Source organism: Crocodylus siamensis, chromosome 2, assembly GCF_052110815.1.
Source record: "Crocodylus siamensis isolate JL-2025a chromosome 2, ASM5211081v1, whole genome shotgun sequence".
NCBI lineage: Eukaryota > Metazoa > Chordata > Crocodylia > Crocodylidae > Crocodylus > Crocodylus siamensis.
The window spans coordinates 219,395,193-219,416,627 of record NC_143396.1 but is presented as its reverse complement, the minus strand read 5'-3'; the positions used below and the strand labels follow the sequence as shown (position 1 = coordinate 219,416,627).

Here is a 21,435-nt window from a genome sequence, read left to right as displayed (position 1 = left end):
TCCCCAGGCACTTGCATACTTGCCACGCTTGAAAATGTTTATAGTCCAGCATTAACAGTTAAAACTTAACACCTTGAATTCCAACAGGAAACCTACTAGCAGCCAGTGCAGCAATTGTGTTATACTGTCTCTCAGTTTTGCAAGGGTTACCAAAGGGCTGCTGCAAGCATGCCAACCAGCCATCAAGTGCTGGAGAACTACCTCAGCTCTGGATAAGGATGTGGGCCCCCACTTCTGCAAGCCTCACTGTACTTGGAAGTGGTCACAGCTGTGTATCTGTAAGTAGAGTTCTTGTTCTTAATAGCACATTAATTGTGTATTTGCATACTTTCAGATGCTTGAGTTTCTTTCAGACTGAAGTTTGAAATTCCTGACTTTGGAATGGCTGCTTCTGGATAAGTCCAAGGGCCCCGTAAGGATTTTAAGTGCTTGGCATTCTCAGGTATATTTGCAACTGTGGCATTGTTTCTTCTTGTTGTGTGAACAATTCTGCATGTGCCAGTTTGTACATGCAATGATTCTATTTGGGTGCCAATCACCTAGAACCCCTGTGCAATCCTGCATTAAGGTATGCGTGGCTCTATACTGACCCACCTCAGCTGGCCCTGCTGTTATTCCATATGTCAGACGCTGCACCTGGATACTAGTGTGTGTACTTGCATGCATGGCTAGGGGCAACCTATACCTGGGGAATACCTGACTAGAGTGAATGTCAGCAAGTGGATTCTATTGTCTTACCTGCAGGTACATTTAGAAACTGGTTCACCTCCTTGGGCTCAGCTTTGATCACAGGTGGTGGAGTGATTTCTATAGGAGTCTATGAAAAAACAAAAGTATACAGTTACTTCAGCCTCTCTCTTCCATTTCCCTTCCCTACCATTCACAAACCACCATCATGAGCACTGACTGCAGCCACACTTCTCTAACCCTCTGCTCTGCCCTCTTCCACACCTGAGCCCTGCAACCCATCTACCCAGCTTCCTTGCAGAACTGATGGCAGGCATATTGGCAGCCAAAAAACTGTGCATAGTCCTGCCCTCTATCTCTGGACAGAACAGAATGCAGACAAGTGTATTCTGTGAGGGCAGGGAAGTAATACACAGCCATGCTTCTCTGGCCCTTGCATAACCCCTCCAAAATACAGGACTGTATTCTTCTGTGCCATTACCCTACCTTTCAACCCAGAAAGCATTATTTGAACTGCCCTCCTGATGAAGAGGATAGCCTCCTTTGATCTACCTTAATCAGAGCTGGGAGTATTTATGCAGGCTTTGTAGAAACAGTGTGAAACTTCTCCTGCTTAGGACTTTCGCCAGGGCCACTGAACAGCTGTTTCTGATCAAATGAGATTAAGAGTTAACACGAAGAGCACTTTGTTCCCAGCTGGGCTGAGCTACCCCTCTGCTCCTAGCCTCCCTTCCCCCAAGCTACCACAGACTAGAGAGTTTTTTTACACTGAACAGACACACTGAAAACTGCCCCAGACTCTACAAATAGCTGAGGAAGGGCTCTGGGTACTGTTGACAAGCACACAGAATGGATCTCCATGTGAAGGCACAGCAAGTTCAAGCTGTATAAATAATGAAGGAACCGTGTGCACATTGTTGGCTCAAAAGGTTGACTGGTTTCATAGAATCATTTTAAAGGGAAGATGCTGACCATGAGCAATGAACCTCGCAGAAGCCTGACGGTATCTGATGGGCTGCAAGACACATGGCAGCTTAACTAAATGAGACCTGACAAATCTACCAGGGCCAAAGAGACCAGGATGGAATTGGGGAAAAACTGAGTGCCTCAGCTACACCCAGGATCTCATGGGTACAAGTGGTCTCAGGGTACTGATGAGAAACAAAAATCTGAAAAATTTAGAAGTAGCAAGAGGTTTGGTTCCTCTGTTCTTGAAAATTAGTTTAATAATACTTAACCCTTAGTGCATGGGGTCCTCCTGAATCCTTCCAAACAAAAACAATCAGAACCATGAAGAAGGATCATTGTCTCCCTTGCACAGCTTGGAAAAGCAAGAGGTGGTGTGTCAGACCCAGGCACAGGCATACTAAACAGTGACAAGTCTATGCTAGAGATGGGATTGAACCCAGGAGTACCAGGTTCCTATTCAGTCCACTAGTTAATGCTACCTTCCTTGAATGTATCTAACGCAAGGAACTCCATTTAAAAATTCCCTGGCATATTGGTATCCCCACCTGAGAAAAACAAACCAAGGAAGGCTCAATAAATATCATCAGATTAGAAGGAAAGGGCCTTCCAGCAACTTGCAATGCAAGTGAAGGACTAGATGACTCTGACTTAGACTCAAATTAATGTCCCTGAGGCAAACACAGATGGTTAAGAGATCAAAGTCAACTGTACTGGAGACAGATAGGTCTTACAGTGCTTCCACAGTCAGTCCCTTTGCACTTCAGGTAGGAATGGAATCAGTTTAACACTGAACCCAAGTCAGCTTTAATTGCTATTTCAAGTGGGCAAATTCCCTGTGCTGAAATATTTGGGTATCAGACTCTGCATTACCATCATCCTTCTGCCCAATCTCAATGACCTAATACAGATCCTAACGTCAAGCTGAAAACTGAAATTATCTGTGGCCACAATATTGCAGATAAAGTCAGAAGTTGTGTACTATGGGTAAATCAGGCTCACCTCCTCAGGAGCTGGTAGTCTCTGCAGCTGGTTGAGGTTCAGCACTGGCACCGAACTGGCTGTAAGCTGGGACTTTGGAAGTTCTGGGACCAGGTTCTGTTCCTGCTTCACCATGATGGAGCACAGCTTGTGTCCTAAGGACCACACTCCACTCTCCAGATCTGAAACAAGCACAACACGCATCTCAAACCTCATGAAACTTCAGCAGTGACAGAACAAAGAATGGGACCCCAAAAGCCTTTACCCTCCCAGAAAAGGGTCCCCCTTTCAGTGGGGAGAGGAGATCTGAATGTATGTCTTATGCATTAAGCTCTTTTGCAAGCATGCACATGCTCTCAAGGTTTAAGACAGCTAATTGGGCATTAATGCTACCCAACAATGATGCCAGTACACAAGCTCATCCCCCAGTCTGAGGGAGACAAGAGTTTGCCTCTGAAGTATGTATATCTCTAAATTTCATCCACCCATAATGTCAAGTAAGAGTCTCACAGAGATACTTCTTTTTGGTGAAAAAGATTTGCATTTGGTTCCAGAGGAAAGATGACACTCACCATGTGGTACTGGCTCTTGGGAGCTTGTTGCAACAAATGTATACTTCATTATGAAGAAGTTCAAGATAGGCCCAAAAGCAGAGCCCACCAGGTGATTAGCAAAGAAGGGGCTGGCTCCACCACACAAGCAGAAATTGCTTCTATATGTTGTCCACAGGAACAAGCTCTGGAAAGGCTGGGAGTTGCTAAAGTCTCTTGGGTGGCATAAGCCAGCAGTACGTGGACACCCTAGGCTGAAGCTTTTCTTGGATGGCATTTTCTTCTGGGAGTTTTAAGTATCAGCCTTTTGCTTCAATGTATTTTACCTACATGCCTTCTGTTCAAAGTGGATTTGAATCCAGTGTCTGGCACTGTTTGTAGAGCAGGGAAAAGGAACCATTCAAATCCACCATGTGTGGTGACAGTATCTCAAGAACTGGGGGACTCATGCCTCCAGCTTGTCACAACATGCAGGAGAGAATACAGCCCCTAACATGCAGTGGAGGCTTCTGAAATGCAGTCCAGAACCATTGTTATCAGAGCAGTCTTTCTTTGCTCTGGTCCCATGGGACTGCACAGAACAATGGACAGAGAGGGACTTTGTCTCTTTTACTGGAACAAGGATGCCAAACTGGTCCACTTGGCTTCCTAGCTACTTCTGTTTCCATATCCATCAAAACAGAACAGCTGATGAGTATTCCTTAATGCACACACCCAGTGCCACAGACATGGATGGCGCTCTGCTGGTAATAAAGAGTGATTTCCTGTCTGAGGCAGCTAGCAAGGTGAGCAAGTGTAATGGGATGGGATGTATGTAGTGGACAGGCCTTATGCTGCACTTTTCCACTAGGTAGAAGTTTCACCCATGTTGTTTTCATTTCCATGAATATCTCAAAACTGGGATCCTGATTGTGGCTACTTCCCTCAGGCTCTCCCCAAGTGCTATCATCCTTCCCTCTCCCAGGCAGTAGCATGCTGTAGTTTTCAACAGAGAGAATTAGGAAAGGAAGCATTTAGGAACACTGAATGAGTTTGCCTGGGCACTGCCCTCCATGCATGGGGCTAGGGTGAGGACAGTTAAGGGAATGCAAGATCCTAGGAGCTGGGACTAAATCGAGGAGAGATGATCAATTTGGATGAAGTGAAGAAGCAAAGCTGTTAGAACTGAGAGCTGCTTGGACTCTGCTCTGAAGTTGTGGTCTCAACTTTCCTGCTTCTCAGGCACCACAGCCTGCCAAGAAGCTACTCTGTACTTGGCCCAGGTCCAATATCCTCCTCCCTAATCCCCTTTCCTTCCCTTCCTCTGCTATCTGAACATGAGAAATTCATTGGCACTGCCATACGAGTTACTCTAAGTGTCATCAGTTAGTGTCCTAGTTGGCTCTAAGCATGAATCCAGATCCTGGCCTGCTGCCCTAACCCTAGATGCTCTCTGGCAGCAAATAAGACCTGCAAATGGGATACAACACCTCAGGGGAGTGCTTCTTTAGCACAGGACCAGAGTATGCAACCCTTAACTTCCCCTTCTTGAATCCCCCTGGCTTGGGGCATGCCAGGGGCAGAAGTGGAGTAGGAGAATCCTCTACATAGCAATAAGAAGTTTGCCACAAGTCAGAGCATAAGTCACTTATGCTGGGGACTGCAGCAGCCCCTGACAGTCAGAATGAAGGTGTCGCAAAGGTGGCTTACAGCCTCCTTTACCCAAACACCTCTTAGGCTACACCTTCTGCACTGTTCCACCTGAGAGGTACGGACTAGCTTGTGGTTTGTGCCCATGCACAATGGAGTTAGACTCTGGTCCTAATTATAGCAGCTGTCTGTGCCAGTGGCCTATACTATTTTCCTGTAACTGGTTTGGCCCACTCTTAGTATGCTGCATAGCCAGGACTCCTTCACTGTGCCTGTATAATTAATTTTGGCTACTCCACCTTCCTTTTTGACTTTCACTGCCCTGGGCTGCTTTAGAGGTGTATCCAGTCCTCTGCTGATGAACTCTGAGGATAGCTGCTCAGAATTTCCCAGAATGCACCAATGCAGACATGATTAAATAGCTTTGTAGGTATGCATGTGCACCAGGAGTGGGCAAAATGCGGGCTGTGGGCCAGATGTGGCCCGCCAGGCCATTCTATCTGGCCTGCAGGACCCCAAAAAACTTTAGAAAATTAATATTTATCTGCCCCTGGCTTCCTGTCATGCAGCCCTCAATGGCTTGCCAAAACTCAGTAAGTGACCCTCCACCCAAAATAATTGCCCGCCCCACATAACGTACACCCACATATGTGTGTTGGCAGGAAAGCTGCTGTGTGAACACAAACCAAACTGTGTTACCTGTAACTTTTTAAGGAGACCAAGTCACAGCTTGAACTGTAAATGTAGACGGGTCATTTATTTTGAATGTTGGGGAAAAGAGGGGACATACTTAGCCAGAAATTTCAGTGTCCAACAAATTCAGACAAACCTTGCCTTTCTCCTGATCACATCCTGCTGTGTGACCATGCTACTGGCAAGCTTTCTATATGAGGAACAGAAACCCCTCTGCCTGGGAGTGGTCTCCTGAACTTCTTACCAATGTAAGGCAAGGAGAGCAAGCAAGTGGTTCTCTTTGTCTAGACACATTAGGCCCTAGCTCTCCATACAACCCAGGAAGCAGACACCCAAACAAGCACAAACTGTCCTTCATTCCCCCCACACCCATGCGCATTCTGACCCTCTCTTTTTCCTACCCTCCAAGATATATTAGGAGAGAGATTAAGTTATAGACTTAGAGATAAACAGGCCTACAAGGGTCATTAAAAGGGAATGATCAGAAGCCATTTTCCATGGATGCATCTATATTCCACATCCTCGGAGGACACGTCAAATACTAGGCAATCTATAAACACTGCAGATAGGACTGCATCCTGCTCTGTGCAAGATGCCAGGAGATGGCCTCAACAGTCTTTTCCAGATTTTTTGTTCATACTCAAATATTTGGAATGTATGTGCAGTTAAAAATAACAGATGAACACACGCAGATACCAGAAATCCATTGCTGCTCTGGAGGTGGGGAGGGGAGTGAAGGGAAATGAGGGAGGAGGAGGAGATATTAAGTGTACTGTCTTCTTTTCTCTTTATTCTTTGTCCTCCAGAACCGCAGATTCTGGCAGGAAACTATCTGCACAGTTCGCTCTGCATAACAACAGTGCACCCACTAGTTTCTATCCAGGCCTACACCCTTTTCCCTGGAAACCTACAGCCTACCACTGTTATAGAATCATGCCTGTATACACTGATCTGCAGAACTGAAGTCTGGGACCTAGAACGGGAGATCCCTGTCTATATCAACAAACCATTAGCCATGCGAAAAGCAAAAGCATGACACAACCTTCTATTCCTGAGGCTGAAAAGTAATCTGAACCTCCCAACCTAACATAGTAGGTGGGTGGTGATTTTGGAAGGGGCAGGATTCTGAAGTTTTAAATGACAGCAGAGAAGCTCAGAGAAAGGGGGTGTGCAACGTGCCTCAGCCAGCTCTACCATGGGGACAGCTGAATAGCTCTGCAGGCAGAGAAGGCCTGGTTAACCCTGACTGCCATTAAAGTCATTCATGGGCACTACATTTTAAGCATTGGACTGTTAAATACAATGTAGAGTGATAGGTCTGAAGGGACAGGGCCAAGGACAAGTACATGTGAAAACTGTGCATTCCACACATTGTCAGAAGAGATGCAATTTATAGCTGGACTAATCCCAGGCTGCTATACCACTTAAGTCCCACTTCAGCTCAGCTGGCATGAGTGGGACTCACATGATGCATATTATGGTAGCACTCCACACTATGGAGAAACTCTCCCTTAGAAAAGAATCCTGTCCAAGAGAACTTGCAATCTAAGCAGAGAGATGCTAAGACCTGGGAAAAGGTGGCAGTGGTTGAGGTGATTGTGTATAGCAGAAACCAGTCCCTGTGTTGGCAACTTTTCTGCTTAGATTTGTATTTTGCTGCTCCCCACATCTCTATCCTGTTTGTTTGTAACCCCACTATCACAGTCTTTCTCCTCCATCTCATTTTATTTACTTACTCATGTGCGTGCACATAAAGTACATAAAGCACATAAAGTATGGTGTGTTATCCATATGCTCACACCTTCTGGGCTTTTGCTAGTTGCTCAAAAATACCTGCTCCTGATGAGTACTCGTGTGTGCTAGTGTTAAAGTCCAGGCAGTAACAGTAAATGTTTAACTGTAAAACATTTTACAGTTAAGGAATAGCATTTGGGCCTGACATGTGGACCCTCCAGTGCACTGAGTTACTTGTACTGAATTCAAAGCTGTTGACTGTGCAGTTTACAAGGAGCAGAGGCAGCAAATAGCAGTTTCTCTCCTCCTCTCTTAGTGTTTATATTACAGAGGAGGGACAATTTCTGGTCACACTGGGGAAACCTCTATCCTAGGCCTCACTCCTGGTAAAAGGAACATCTTTCTTCTTCTGTATATACTGAATCTGTGCCATAGTTTTTTCAGGCAGTCTGATGTCCGTCAGCTGCTAGGACACCCACACCGTGCCACAAATTACAGGACTCTCTGCTAGGATTGCTCTAAAAATATCCAACCATCATAAATTATCTTGAAATGAATTGTTTTAAAAATAGGCTTTGAAATGACTGTTCCTCTGTCTCCTGCTAAGCCATCTGCTGTTAAGGAAGCCATTTAGCTTTCCACATGCACCAGCTCTGGCAGCAAGCAGGGACGCATGCTCCCTATACCCAGGCCAAGCCTCTCTAGCAATGCCAAACATGGACCTAAATCTAGTGCATCCACACCCAGTCTAGCAAAGTCCTATGGCACTGTTGCCAGTAGTTTACCAGGACCACACAAAGCACTATGCCACAGAGAATAACCAGCAGTGTGAGTAATGTTAAATGCTGAAAATGAGCAATTATTATGTTAGAACAGAAAATGAGAAGAAAATAAAGGCCATGTTCACAGTGATGGATCAGATTTATCCAGAGAGCAGGTGCTGTGATGTCAAAGGAGCAGGCAGCATCCTTATGCATGGGAACCCACCCTGGGCTGGGCAGGCAGCACCTTTGTGCAGTACAGCCCATGCCATGGAAGCAAACAGTGCCTCTCCTAGCAAACATCAGCTCTTATACCATAGCTGGGTCATAGCATATATGTTTCTGGAACACTGTGATGTGCGTATCTCCCAAGCTCACCATTAGCATTGTCTTCAGTCTTGACAGGCATGAGGGGACTTTGGGGGGCAGAGTCTCCACTGAGCGAGTAGCTGTGCTCTGCCTGGATGCCAGGAGTGGGAGGGTCCAGGTCCATGTCCAGCAGAGGGTTCTTTTCAACCAGCATTGGATCATCAAAGAAACTGCTGAAGAGTTCATTGGAAAAATCCTCCATGTTCTCAGAGAAGTGATCCAGGTTCTCAGAGAAATGCTGAGAAGGAACCAAAGGAAAGGGAATGTTACTGTCCACTCCAGTAGGAACTAAAGAGCTGTCCACTGAGCTGAGATCCATAATGCAATAACAACATTGAGTGATAAATAACAGTTTCTGGCTTGTGTTATTTGTTATAGCTAAATAAATATTGCCTTTTCATTTACAAGGAAAGAACCCAAATGCTCACTAACATATCTGACTTGTTATCTTCCACATACCTACTCATCTAATCACTTAAAATATACTCATCTCTTTCTAATTCATTTATACTAATCTATCAATCTGGATCAGGTTTTAAATCACACTCTTACAATGATGTCTAGTAGAACAAAAGAGCTCAAGGAAAACCTGTGTGATAAAATACAAGTGCAGCTGAAAGTGATGTGCTTCAGAGCCTGTACTTACTGGCATAAATTTTCCCATGTGCTCTGCAAGTAGCAGATAGGCACCCTGATATCCCAAAGGATAGCAAAACCAACCACTGATTTCTATCAGAGAGAAAAACAGGCTTGATCAACATAACAGGAAGCCCCCTCCTGCTGTATTTAATTTCCTTTAGGATTTCCCAGCCCCTCTGTGTGCCATGTGAGAATGTCCCCAGGCCAGATAATGCCTATGAAATTCTGCTCCCTCTATGAAGTTTAAACACCACCCGTGGCCTGTTAACAACAAACACTAATCGTTTCAGTAGCAGCCAATAAATCTGAAAGTTGCTGCTGTGCCTGAATTCCCGATCCCCTTGAGAACCTGTTTCTCCTGAGACTGATCCTCCTATTCAGAAGTCAGATCATAACTTTTCCACTTGATACAATAAAGTGCTGGTTGGCAAATGAGAAAAATGCTGGTAACCAGCTGAAATCTTTTCCCAGTTGTTGGCAGACTGAGGTTTTTGGCACAGGGAAAGGAAAGAAAAGACAGATATATTCAAGAGACTACATTACATAGATGATCTTAAAAGATCTCAAAAAGGCTGACTGAACTCAGCTATTCCTGAACTCAGGAGAAAGCAAGAGAGTTCAGGAGTAGCTGGGGAGGGGAGAAGCAGTGTGTGTGTGTGTGTGTGTGTGTGTGTGTGTGTGTGTGTGTGTGTGTGTGTGTGTGTGTGTGTGTGTGAAGCAGTGTGTGTGTGTGTGTATGTGTATCTGACAAAGAGAAAGAGAGAACCCGAGCACTGGAATGAGGGCATAAACTACAGACTTATGAGCACCATGCGGAGGTGGCCAAAACTCTCCAGCTCCAGAGGGGGCTGTGTACCAGAAAGAGCCTGGGAGAGTACAGATTTCTATTCAAAGTTCATTCCTTTTCTGACAGCAAGGCTGAGGGAGGAGTTGACCAGGGGACCCCGGATACCAGAGCCTGCTAGTTCCTGTTTCAATAAGAAGGTGTGTTTATTTTACTTTAGCACACTGTCATTCTGTAAATAGAGGACTGGCAATGAGAAAGTCAGGGAGGGGTTGGGAGAGCAGCCCACTGTGGCTGGACAACTTCAGAGACAGGTAGTTAGCTGTGTTAGTCTGAAGTCAAGTAGAAGACAGGGTAGATTTGCCCCTTATAGACAAGGGGTGTCAAAGTGGATGAGTGACATGAGGCCAGTCCATGGGCCCCTCCTCCAGTCACTTGATCCTGAAGCTGTTCCAGCTGGTTTGGCACCTATAGTTGAGGGTGAGGGCATAGGTGAGGGGGTCTGTGGGCTAGATCTGGCCTGCAGACTAGTCTCACACCACAGGAGTGTGCTGTGCCCCACATAGGTCTGTTCAGATCCAGGGGCAGCATTGGGGCCTGGATAGTGGGGCTCTGCAAGCCAGATCTGGCCCACAGGTTGTATATTTGACATCCCTATACTAACGACACCCCTGCTATAAACTAATCAAAGTGTCTGTGTATTCCTTTCTTTTCACATCCTTGTGACAAGTTATTTAGCAGAATTTGCAGATTTGTTGGAATCTGACAGGTCCACAAAGTGAGCACTTCTGCTATGGTTTTAAACTTGCAATCCTTGGGCTGTCAACTGCGCCTTAGCATATGCGTCACCCCAGCCCATACTGCACATACATATATTAATGTATGTGTGTGTACATATATATATAGAGAGAGAAAGACAGAGAGCACAAACCTTCCTGAGCTGAAACATACTTCATCAGAGGCTCTGAAAGGATGTGAAGAAAGCAGAAAACTTCAGCTCATGAAAGTGTATGATATATGGATATATAAGTGTGTGTGTATACATATATAAGCTTTGGTTAGTTGATAAACTGCAAATTTGTCAGGGATGCTGATCAAGCAGGCCCAGCCTGAGCCAAGTACTGCAGCAGCCAAATCTGGATTAAGCCTCAGGTAATGACTTCTGCCCCTGTTTAGGAGCAGCAAACCTCCTGACTGGCTGCTGAGAGCACTACCTATCCATTTAGCACCAGCTGGGGCCACAGGTCTGCTGTGGCAAGCCTCCTGGTTCCTCTAGTTCCTGACCCTGGTTTTTGGCTTATTTCTGGATTTGGACTTTGGATTTCCCTGAGATTCTGTTTCCTGGCTCCTGACCCTGGTTTGGCTCTGTTTTCAGACTTCATCCTGTGGATTGCCTCTTGGATCGGTACTCAACATCTGACCCCTAGATCTGGACCCTGGATTGTGTTGTGGACTCTTCTTCTTGATTTCCTTCTGGCTTTGGTATATGGTTCCTGCCCTTTGACCCAGTCCCGGGTCCTGCTTTCCCTTAGTGGCCTAATCATTAGACCAGACTGGCTACACCCCAGTCCCTTATAGCTTGACTAACCTCCCTACAGACACAGCTAGGAGCACTCCTGCAGAGGGATGTTACCTTGCAAGGCTGTTCTCTCCTGCCACATCATGAACCCAAGATGCCTTTCCCTGGTAAGAGCAACAGAACACCAGGGAAGTTTCAGGGCTTCACTAATCCATACAGGCTCTTGTTCATGTCACAGCCCCAACCTTATCCCACTGAGTGGGCCAAAATTGGACTCTTAATTAGCCTCCTAACCAGAAAGACCCTGCTGTAGGTATCTCCCCTACTGGAGATCTCTAGCCCTCTCCTTGATAACTATGAGGACTTTGTGAAGGCCATGAAGATCCCTTTTGGTAACCCTTACTTGAGGTGCTCAGTGAAAATGGCTCTTCAAAACCCTTACCCAGGGGCTGCAGTCTTTGTCCACCTATACATCTCAGTTCTGGTGTTGGTGGCAAAGACCCAGTGGAATGAAGCAGCACAGTGGTACCAGTTCTGTCAAGGGCTGATTGAGGAGGTTAAAGGTGAGTTTGCATGAATCAAGTTGCCTCAGGATCTAGGAACCCTTGTTCATATTTGCATTGGCAGTGACCTCCAGCTAATTGATCAGTGGCTGGAAAGGGGCCATCCCTCTCAGAAATGCCAGATCTTGACCTCCTCTCAGTCAGCAGCTGCAGGATATCACTGTCAAACCAAACCTGCACCAGTGGCAGAGGAGCAGTCAGAACCCATGCAAATGGACACAGCAAAGACCTGCCCGTCACTGGGGGAAAAAGAGCAACAGTGGACACAGGGACAATGTTTATACTGAGGGGAAGAGTCAGTCACTGGGTAAATCAGTGTTCAGATCAGCACAGGGTACCTGCCTCAACCTCAGCATTCTCTTCTATGCCCCCCTGGGAGGCTACAGCCCTCCCCACTCCAGGTTCCTCTCCAGCTTTTCCACCCAACTATGAAAACCAGTGGTGGACCCAGGAGCCTCCAGTAATTTTATGGATGCAGACTCTGCAAAAGCCCATCAAATCCCAGTTCAGTGGTCCCAGTGCTGGGACCCACCTGACCTGGTGGAATCAAGTGATGGGCCCCTTCTGTCACTGGGACCAGTCTCCCATGAGGTTGCTCTGCTTATTGCAACCGTATAGAGACATCAGGAGAAGTTGCAGTTTGGGCTTATCAGATCCTCTCATTATCCAGTTATCCTGGGCACCCCTTGGCTCATGTTGCATAACTGCATGGTGCACTGGCAAGCCAGAGAAATTTCCTTTAACTCTCCTTACTATGGGTAGAATCATTTGCTCTCAGGGGAGCTGCACTCTTTTCCTGACAATCCTGAGCCTCAAGGGTTCCCTGGTTCTCCACCTGAATGTGCCCAACCCTCTAAAGTGGGGGAAGCCAGTGCAGTGCCTGGCTACAGTGGTCATTCCTGAAAAGTATCAAAGACCTGGCAGATGTTTTTGCTGAAAAGAAGGCAGACATCCTCCCACCTCATAGACCCTGCAGTTGCCCCACTGATCTGAAACCAGGGGCTGAAGTTCCTTTGGGCTCCACTTATACTTTTTCAGAGCCAGAGTTACACATGTTCTGGGAGGACCTTCAGGAGAGCTTAAACAAAGGGTTTATCTGCCCCTTAAAATCCCCAACAGGAGCCCCAATCTTTTTTGTCCTTAAGAAGGATGGGTCCCTCAGTCCCTGTGTTGATTATAGAGCTCTAAATGGGATAACTATCTGCAGCTGCTATCCACTGCCTGTGATGAATAAGCTTTTTAAGCAGCTCTGACAGGCCCAGCTTTTTTTCCAAATTAGACTTGTGTGGGGCTTATGATCTTGTCTGTATATAGAAAGGGGATGAATGGAAAAGGGCTTTCCAGACTCAGAATGGGCATTTTGAATATCTGGTCATGCCCTTTGGCTCTGTAATGTCCCTGCTGCATTACAGTATTTTGTCAATGACATTTATAGGGACATACTGGAATAGTTTGTTATAATACACCTGGATGGCATTCTGATCTTCTCCAATGACCCAATACATCATATACAACATGAGCACTGAGTTTTACAGAGGCTCTGAGAGAGTCAGTTCTATGTCAACTTAGAAAAGTACAAGTTTGATAAAACAACAGTTGAAGTTTTAGAATATATTATCTCCTCCAGAGGCCTGACCGTGGACCCCTGCAAAGTATCTGCAATCTCTGACTGGGCTGCCCCACAAGATATGGAGTCCAATGGTTCCTGGGAAGCACTAATTTTTATAAGCATTTTATAAAGGGGTTCTCCCACTTGACAGCCTTACTCACCAGTCTTCTCAAGTAGAGGATGCTATTTAATTGGTCACAGGAAGATCAAGGAGCTTTTGAAACACCCAAGAAGGTATTCACCTCTGCACCCATCCTAGTGCATCCTGACCTTGCAAAACCATTTATGGTTGAAGCAGATTCTTCCAGTTGTGTCATAGGGGCTATTCTATCCCAGGACCCAGACACTCCAAAGTGACAACATTCCTGTGCATTCTACTCTTGGACCCTAACACCCTTGAAGAGGAACTACAACATCTGGGATCAAGAGGTGCTTGCCATTAAGGCAGCTTTTGAAGAGTGGTGATATCTCCTAAAGGAGCCCTCCACCCCATCCAGGTAATAACAGACAGCGACAATCTAGAATACCTCCAGATCACTTGGAAGTTGAATAGCCCCCAAGTCCACTGGTCAGTATTCTTCTGCTTTGATTCTGTGGTCATTTACCACTCAGGAACTAAGAATCAGAGAGTAGATGGCTTGTCCTGAAAACATGCACTCTGGGTACCCAGACCACCATCCTTTTCTACCATGCTTCAGTCCAAGAACTTTATTTCAGGCACTGCTCCCCAGAACCTGTCCTCAGTGGTTCAGTCAGCCCTTGCATAGGACCCATTTGCCAGGGGGCTGTGCCAGGAAGCAGGCTTACCCAAACTCCGTTTTCAGTGGTGTAATGGGTTCCTGCTTTTCCAGTAGCACCTTTACATTCCCAAAGACCCACTGAGACCCTGAATATGTAAGCTTTGCCATGACACCACACCCACCAGCCATTTTGGCCACTCCAAAACACAAGCATTAGTTTCTTGACAGTTCTGGTGACCTTGGATAAACTTTGACATTAAACAATATGTTTGCTCTTGTGCCATGTGTGCCCAAAACAAGCAGCTCCAGATCAAACTAGTTGGACTTCTTCAGCTGTTACCCACTCCCTTGTTGCCTTGCTCTATGGTTTCCATGGATTTTATTGTGGACCATCTGTGCTCCATGGGTTGCTTTATGCTCTTAGTGGTGGTTGACCTATTGACTAAGGTGTCCTACTTTGTGAGACTGCACAACTCTTCATGGAACACATTTTCCAGCTCCGCAAAAATGTCCCACCCAAGTGCTTTCATACTGTGACCTCCGTTTCATCTCATATTTCTGGCATGAATCCCGCAAGGCTCTGGGTATAGAACCCTTTTATTCCTCAGCATAACATGCCCAAACTAAAGGGCAGATAGAGCAGGTGAACCAAACCCTCAAACAGTATCTTAGATGTTTCTGGAGCCACCACCAAGACAACTGGGGAACTCTGCTGCCTGTGGCAGGGTTTGCTTATAATAATGTCTTCCATGCATCTACACTCCAGACTCCATTTTTTGTTAATTATGGGTTCCACCCCTCAGTTTCATCCAACACTCTTTGCCTTCCCCCGGTTCCAGTTCTAGAAGATCTCATCACACACCTCCAGGAAGTACAACAAGAACTGAAGGACCACCTGGATGCCACCAAGGCCACATATAAGCACCGGACTGTCAGCCTAGCCCCACTATTCTGGTGGGTAATAAGACATGGCTTCTAAAAACATCCAGCCTGCAAGGCCATCAACAAGTTAGTCCACCAATATCTCAGTCCTTTTGCAGTTGTGGAATGAATCAACCCTGTCATGTATAAATTCAGTCTGCCAGCAACATTGAAGGCGCACCCGGTTTTTCACCGCTTCCTCCTCAAACCCTATACTGATGACCCTTTTCCAGACTGTGGGACCCCTCCCCTCCATACTAGTTGAAGGGCATAAAGAATATATCGTCAGACAGATTTTAGACCCAAAGCAAATCCAGAGGAAGCTCCACTATCTATTGGACTGTAAGGGATACTGTCCTGAAGAACAGTCTCAGGAACTGACCAACCATGTCCATGCTCTGGAACTAGTCTAAGCTTTCCATCTTGAGCACCCAGGAAAGCCTGGACCCAGGCCACATGGAAGATAACCTGGAGGAGGTGGGTAGGGTGGCATTGTTAGGGACACTGATCAGGCAGATCAGCCTGGGCAAAGTATCTCAGCAGCCACACCTGTAGTGAGCCTCAGCTAATGTCCTCTGCCCCAGTTTAGGAGAAGTAAGCATCCTGGTTGGGTGCTGTGAGTACCACCTATCCATTTAGCACCATGGGTTTGCAGGCCAGTCAACAGTTCTACTGTGGCAAGTCCCTGGCTTCCTGTGCTCTGGTTCTCCTTGCTCTAGCCCCTGGTTTGGCTGTTTTGGGATTTCACCCTGTGGAATACATCTTGGATTGGTACTGGGGTACTTGGCATCTGACCCCAGGATCCTGATCCTGGACTGTGCTGTAGACTCTGCTTCTGATTTCCCTCTGGCTTTGGTATATGGGTCCTGCCCTTTGACCCAGCCCCAGCCCCTGATTTCCCTTGATGACCTATTAGGCCAGATCGCCTGTCCCCCCAGTCCCTTACAAAATCTACCTTGCCTTCCACTGGACCACCCCAGCTAGATCACTGAGAGGATAATGGGTGCAGATGGGAGCAAGGGCATGCACCCCAGATTTAAGCAAACCTCCTGTTCAGCCTTCTATATATATATATATATATATATATATATATATATATATATTTATCAGGTAAAAGAATACTATGGAAGACAGTCACCATGCCAACTCTGGAGCCTGTGGTATCTGCTCAGCACCTGGCCCATGGTTGATCTCAGGAGGCAGTTCTGGAGAAGTGGAACTGAATTACTCTCTAATTTCACATCAGATCCTTCAGCTACATCCTAACTACAGTTAGAGCAAGAATTCTCTCATTATATAGTGTTCTTCCAATGAGAAAATAAAGCTACCCACAGAGAAGGTGAGACCATAGGACAGTATTTATTTGTATTTGTTTTAGCCACCAGAGAAAGGATATTAACAGATTAGAAGCGAGACAAAGGATGATTTTCTCATCATTTTAGAGCTGTTTGCAACATCCAGACCAATATTTTCAAAGGTAGCTGTTGATTTGGGGCATTTATTTTTGGGGCCTAGGCTGAGTGGCCACTTTTGAGACTGTGGCTGTATTGCTCAATGATGTCATTGCAAAAAAGGCTGGGGGTCTACTCTTATACCTCTGACCAGGATCTGAGATAAATTGTATGGTAAAAAAAGAAGCATGGATGGAGAGACACAAGGGGTTCACCCAGAGATCTGTGGATGCAGCAGTGTAACCCTCCCCTGGCCCCTGTGATTTTGTTTTCTCAGCAAAGATAAATATCGTAAATGCCTTCTCATCAGTGCAACTCCCTTTCATCTCTCACCAAGCACACATTTACTCACTCAGCACTAATCCTAGGGTATCTCTGAGTCGGGGGAGCAGAGATAAGCAAATCCTGTGTTTAAGGTAGGCCAGCCTCTGAGACTGGGGATAATTATGGTTATTATCAAATATGGCACCAGGAATCAGACTCTCTCACACTGGGAGCGCACACACAGAACAATCATAGAGCTATAAATTGGTATTTTTACCAAAGGAAATTGGGAGAAGCTAAGAGACACAAGGAAGGTGGGAGAGATGTGGGCAGAGTCAAAGGTGATAATATCACTTCACAACTGGATGCTGTTATGTTAGAGATTACAGAACAGGTGGGCACATGAACTACTGGGTCACAGAACTCCTGTTGACAGGCTGTGGTTTCCCATGCTGCCAACAGGCAAAATTAACTCAGAAGTAAATTTCTTAGCAGCAAATGCGAAACACAAAAGGATAAAACAGTATCCAGGCATCCAGATCCTGCTGTGGTGGGCTGCATGGATCCCATGAGGATAGGCAGCCCAGGGCCAATGGTGGTGGATGCTGCCGGAAAAACTTTTACTGAATACATATAAAATCACCTAACCACAGGATTTCATAGATTTCATAGACATTAGGGCTGGAAGGGACCTCGGGAGATCATCGAGTCCAGCCCCCTGCCCAAAGGGCAGGAAGTCAGCTGGGGTCATAGGATACCAGCAAGATAAGCATCCAATTTACTCTTGAAGGTGTTCAATGTAGGTGTTTGAACCACCTCCACTGGCAGACTGTTCCAGACCTTGGGGGCTCGGACAGTAAAGAAATTCTTCCTTATGTCCAGCCTGAAACGGGCTTGCAGGAGTTTGTGACCGTTCAACCTCGTCATCCCTTGGGGCGCTCTGGTGAACAGACGTTCCCCCAGATCCTGGTGGTCACCCCGATAAACTTATAGGTGGCCATCAGATCACCCCTGAGCCTGCGCTTTTCCAGGCTAAAGAGTCCCATGGCTCTCAGCCTGTCATCGTAAGATCTGTTTTCCTGACCTCTGATCATGCGCGTGGCTCTCCTCTGGACTCTCTCAAGCTTCTCCACATCCTTTTTGAATTGTGGAGCCCAAAACTGGACGCAGTACTCCAGCTGCGGCCTCACCAAGGCCGAGTACAAGGGGAGAATGATGTCCCGGGATTTGCTCGAGAAGCATCTGTGGATGCACGCCAGCATTTTGGTCGCTTTACTAGCCGCAGCATCGCATTGCAGGCTCATGTTCATCTTGTGGTCAATGATGACCCCCAAGTCTTTTTCTTCTGTAGTGCTAACCAACATAGGATGCCAAAATTGAATCCCACCTGGGCCTCTACTGGCATCTTGCCAAGACCTGAAGAGCTGTACCTAATTTATATGAAAGGCAGGCAGTTACAAATGTCCTTATCTTTAATTAGGAGGAAAGACCTGGGGAAAAATACAGATTCCAGTGTGCAACATGCTCTGGCTACTCAGACCCAGATGGTGCATTGCATGTTGGGGCCTGAAATCTTTGCTGGTCACTAAACTGAGGGCCTTTGAACCTGGTAGAACTCTCTAGGCTAGACCTTGTATTGACTTGAATTAATGATGCAGCAATAAGGAGTCGAAAGGATCAAAGCATAAAGAGGTGTGCTGATGAGGTTGAACTTGAGACGTAAGGAAGGAATATGGGCTTGGACAGGAATGAAGATGGAGCCTTGAGAAGACAGAATGGGCTTAGAACCTCACAGCCTCTTCCAGGCCTAGACACTCCCTTTGGAAGCAGCTTCCTGCTAGGCTGAAAACTGAAGAATCATTCTTCTGGGAGTCAGCAGAGGAGACATTTTTGGTGTGGCAACAACAGGTTTTGGAGTGAGTTGTACCTAGAGTGTGTCGTCCCCCCCCCAATATCTGAAATGACCTTTAGATAAATAACCCTGGCTTGAGCAATGGGGACAGGTAATGTGATCCTTAGCTAGGAAACGGGATCCTCACCACCCAGCCCAAACAGAACGGGTGTAAAATCAACTCGAAGAAAACATCTTCCAGGTGAGATCCAAAGCTAATACCACAGTCTTCTCTCTCATTGTTCCCTTCTGTTATCTTCCCCCTCTCTTTCACACCCTCCTTCTTTCTCTCTCCCTCTGACCATGCTCTGCAGCCAAGAAATAGCATGAGATGCATTTCCAGCACTGTATTACCAGTGGGCGGTCAGGGAGGGGGCAGCCAAGGGACAGCAGCACCATGGTGAGGATGTGCTGGATTTCCTGATCCAAGCCACGGTTTCTGGCTCCCCCTTCCCCCTCAGCTCTGTTTCACTGGAATGGGGGTTGTCTGGAGATGGGATGTGCAAATGCATGCCCATGTGTGGGAGCCACTGACCCTACCTCCAAACACAAGAGATCCTCAAAGCATCCTTGAGGCCAGCAGAAAATCTGCTGGTGCCTCAGCCACTCCATCCACCAGGGCAAAGCGTGAATCTGTCAGTCCCTGGCTCCAGCACCCTCTGTTCTGGTGACTGACACATACACTAAATCTTCCAAACATGTTTCAACCACATGTTTTCACTCTGACCTCACATTCAGTGTTGCCTGGATCCCAAACTCTAAGTGCATGTGCATCTTTAATCTGTCCTTTTCCACTATACAATGGTTACGTCTGGAGCTGATATCCTGAAAGTCTCCAGGCTTCCAAATGTGAGCTCTCCATTCCTCCCACCCTCCGTAGTCACCTATGCTGGGACTCGCCTTCCCTCTGCTCTCTCCTTCCCCACTTATTGGTTATGGGCTCACTTCTACTGAGGTGCTCTGGGACAATCCCACTTCAGATACAGTTTAGCTCTCACAGTCTTGCCACTCCTGCAGTGAAACCCTTGGTTTCTCTCCAAAGAGAAACCAGCAAAGGGCTAGTCCAGCTGGGCTCCAGCCCAGTTCCCGGAGATTAAGGCCTTTGCAGGTTCTGCTCATGTTGGCAGGCTGTACAAACGGGGAGGGGATTCTTGTGAGTTTTCTCTTTTCTTTTTGAAAGTATTTTTCCTCCCTGCTTGCCAAGATAAATCTCCCTTCCCAGCTGTGACATCTGCATTTCCCTTCTCTGCTTTTACCAAGGAATGAAGCCCCCTGCACTCCAGCTTCACAACTGAGGTTTCCTTTACATTTGAGAAAGAAGAGACCATATGCTTTAGTCAGGCCTTTTGCCCTCTTAAAAATGTGGTGAATTTTAGTGCTCATGGAAGTCAGGGTCTGAAAACACTAACATAAGCCAGTCAACACGGGCAAGAAACTGTGCAAGCTCTTCTTTCCAGCTCAGTCAGTGTACCTCCATCCTAACCTTCAGCCCCTCCTGCCTTTGTAAACCTGGGTCCTGTTACAATTCATCCACAGGCCCTCAGTCCTGACTTGCCATCCTAATCCTGGTCTTTCCCCACACCACACCCCCAAGGTACATCAGTCCTCACCTCTGCTCTCTGCTACTCCATTCCTGGGCTTCTCACAGCTCTGCTCAGAGTACTGACCCATAGTCCTTCCTACTATCCTAGTCCTGGATCTGTATTAAAAACCAGCTGGAGCACCTCAGTCTGATCAACCAGTGGACCACACCGCTGCACCAGCCCCAGGACCATTACAGAGCTCTGCAGTGCCATTCAGTCCTGACCACACCCTCCCCTTGTGTAGCAGGGCACTAAGGTGCCTGCTACTTGTAGACCCGGTATAACTACCCATGTGCCGGTTGCTAGGGCAACCAGGGGGAGCTAGTGACCCATACCTGCCAGCGGCCAGCTGACAAAAAGGGGCAGGGCCTGGCTCCCATTTAAAACCCAGGGCTGAGGCCAGGTGGGCAGTTCCCTGCTGGCAGCCAAGGGGGAAGGAGATCTGCCTGAGCAAGCAAAAGGAAGAGGCCTGAATGCACAAGTAGCTTGATCCTGGTGAGAGATGGAGCACCCATGGGGTGGCTCGAATGATGTTTTAGCTGAGCAGCATGAATTTATGTTATAGCCCAGGGGCTGGTGTTTTGTTTGCTTTTCAACTGGCAGTTTGGGTGAGGCTATTAGGGGATGGAGGAGGCCTCATAGGGGGACCCGGGCATCAGAGAAGGTGCAGTATTGGGGGTGAGCTGACCCCGAGCATCAGAGAGAGGGGGCAGTGAGAAGCCACGCATAGCCCATAAGGCTGGGGTGCACTGAAACACACATTATGGAAACGGGGCCAGTATACAACAGGATAACCGTGTCCAAGAGGACGGAAAGGCAGCCTCCCGATTATACATTAACATCAAAGACATGGTAGGCGAGACTTGAGAGTGCTTTTAGGCTAACTTGGCACGGTAAAGAGGATGTTAAGGGAGAGCATGGCAACCGCTAGGACACCCTCCTGTTACACCTTGCTACCCTAGCATTCAGTCATCCCCATGAACCATCAGTAATGATTCAACATTCTGTGATTATTTTAAATGAAAACACTTCAGAGAAGAACACCAAGATCCCTGGGGTTGGATTTTTAGAAGGATAGGGGCTAAATAAGCCTACTCTGC

The 21,435-nt window shown here is 46.8% G+C and overlaps 1 protein-coding gene across 2 annotated transcripts in view; it reads right to left on the bottom strand.

The window, feature by feature from the left end:
* Positions 1-21,435, bottom strand: part of CREB3L1 (cAMP responsive element binding protein 3 like 1) — a 68,272-nt gene that overhangs the window by 16,424 nt on the left and 30,413 nt on the right. For both annotated transcript variants that reach the window (XM_090033041.1, XM_090033040.1), the window contains exons 2-4: positions 8,381-8,609; positions 2,656-2,816; positions 739-817 (exon numbers count right to left, since the gene is read on the bottom strand). In XM_090033041.1, coding sequence (XP_089889167.1) covers positions 739-817; positions 2,656-2,816; positions 8,381-8,609 — 469 coding nt within the window. The remainder of the gene's footprint in view (positions 1-738; positions 818-2,655; positions 2,817-8,380; positions 8,610-21,435) is intronic.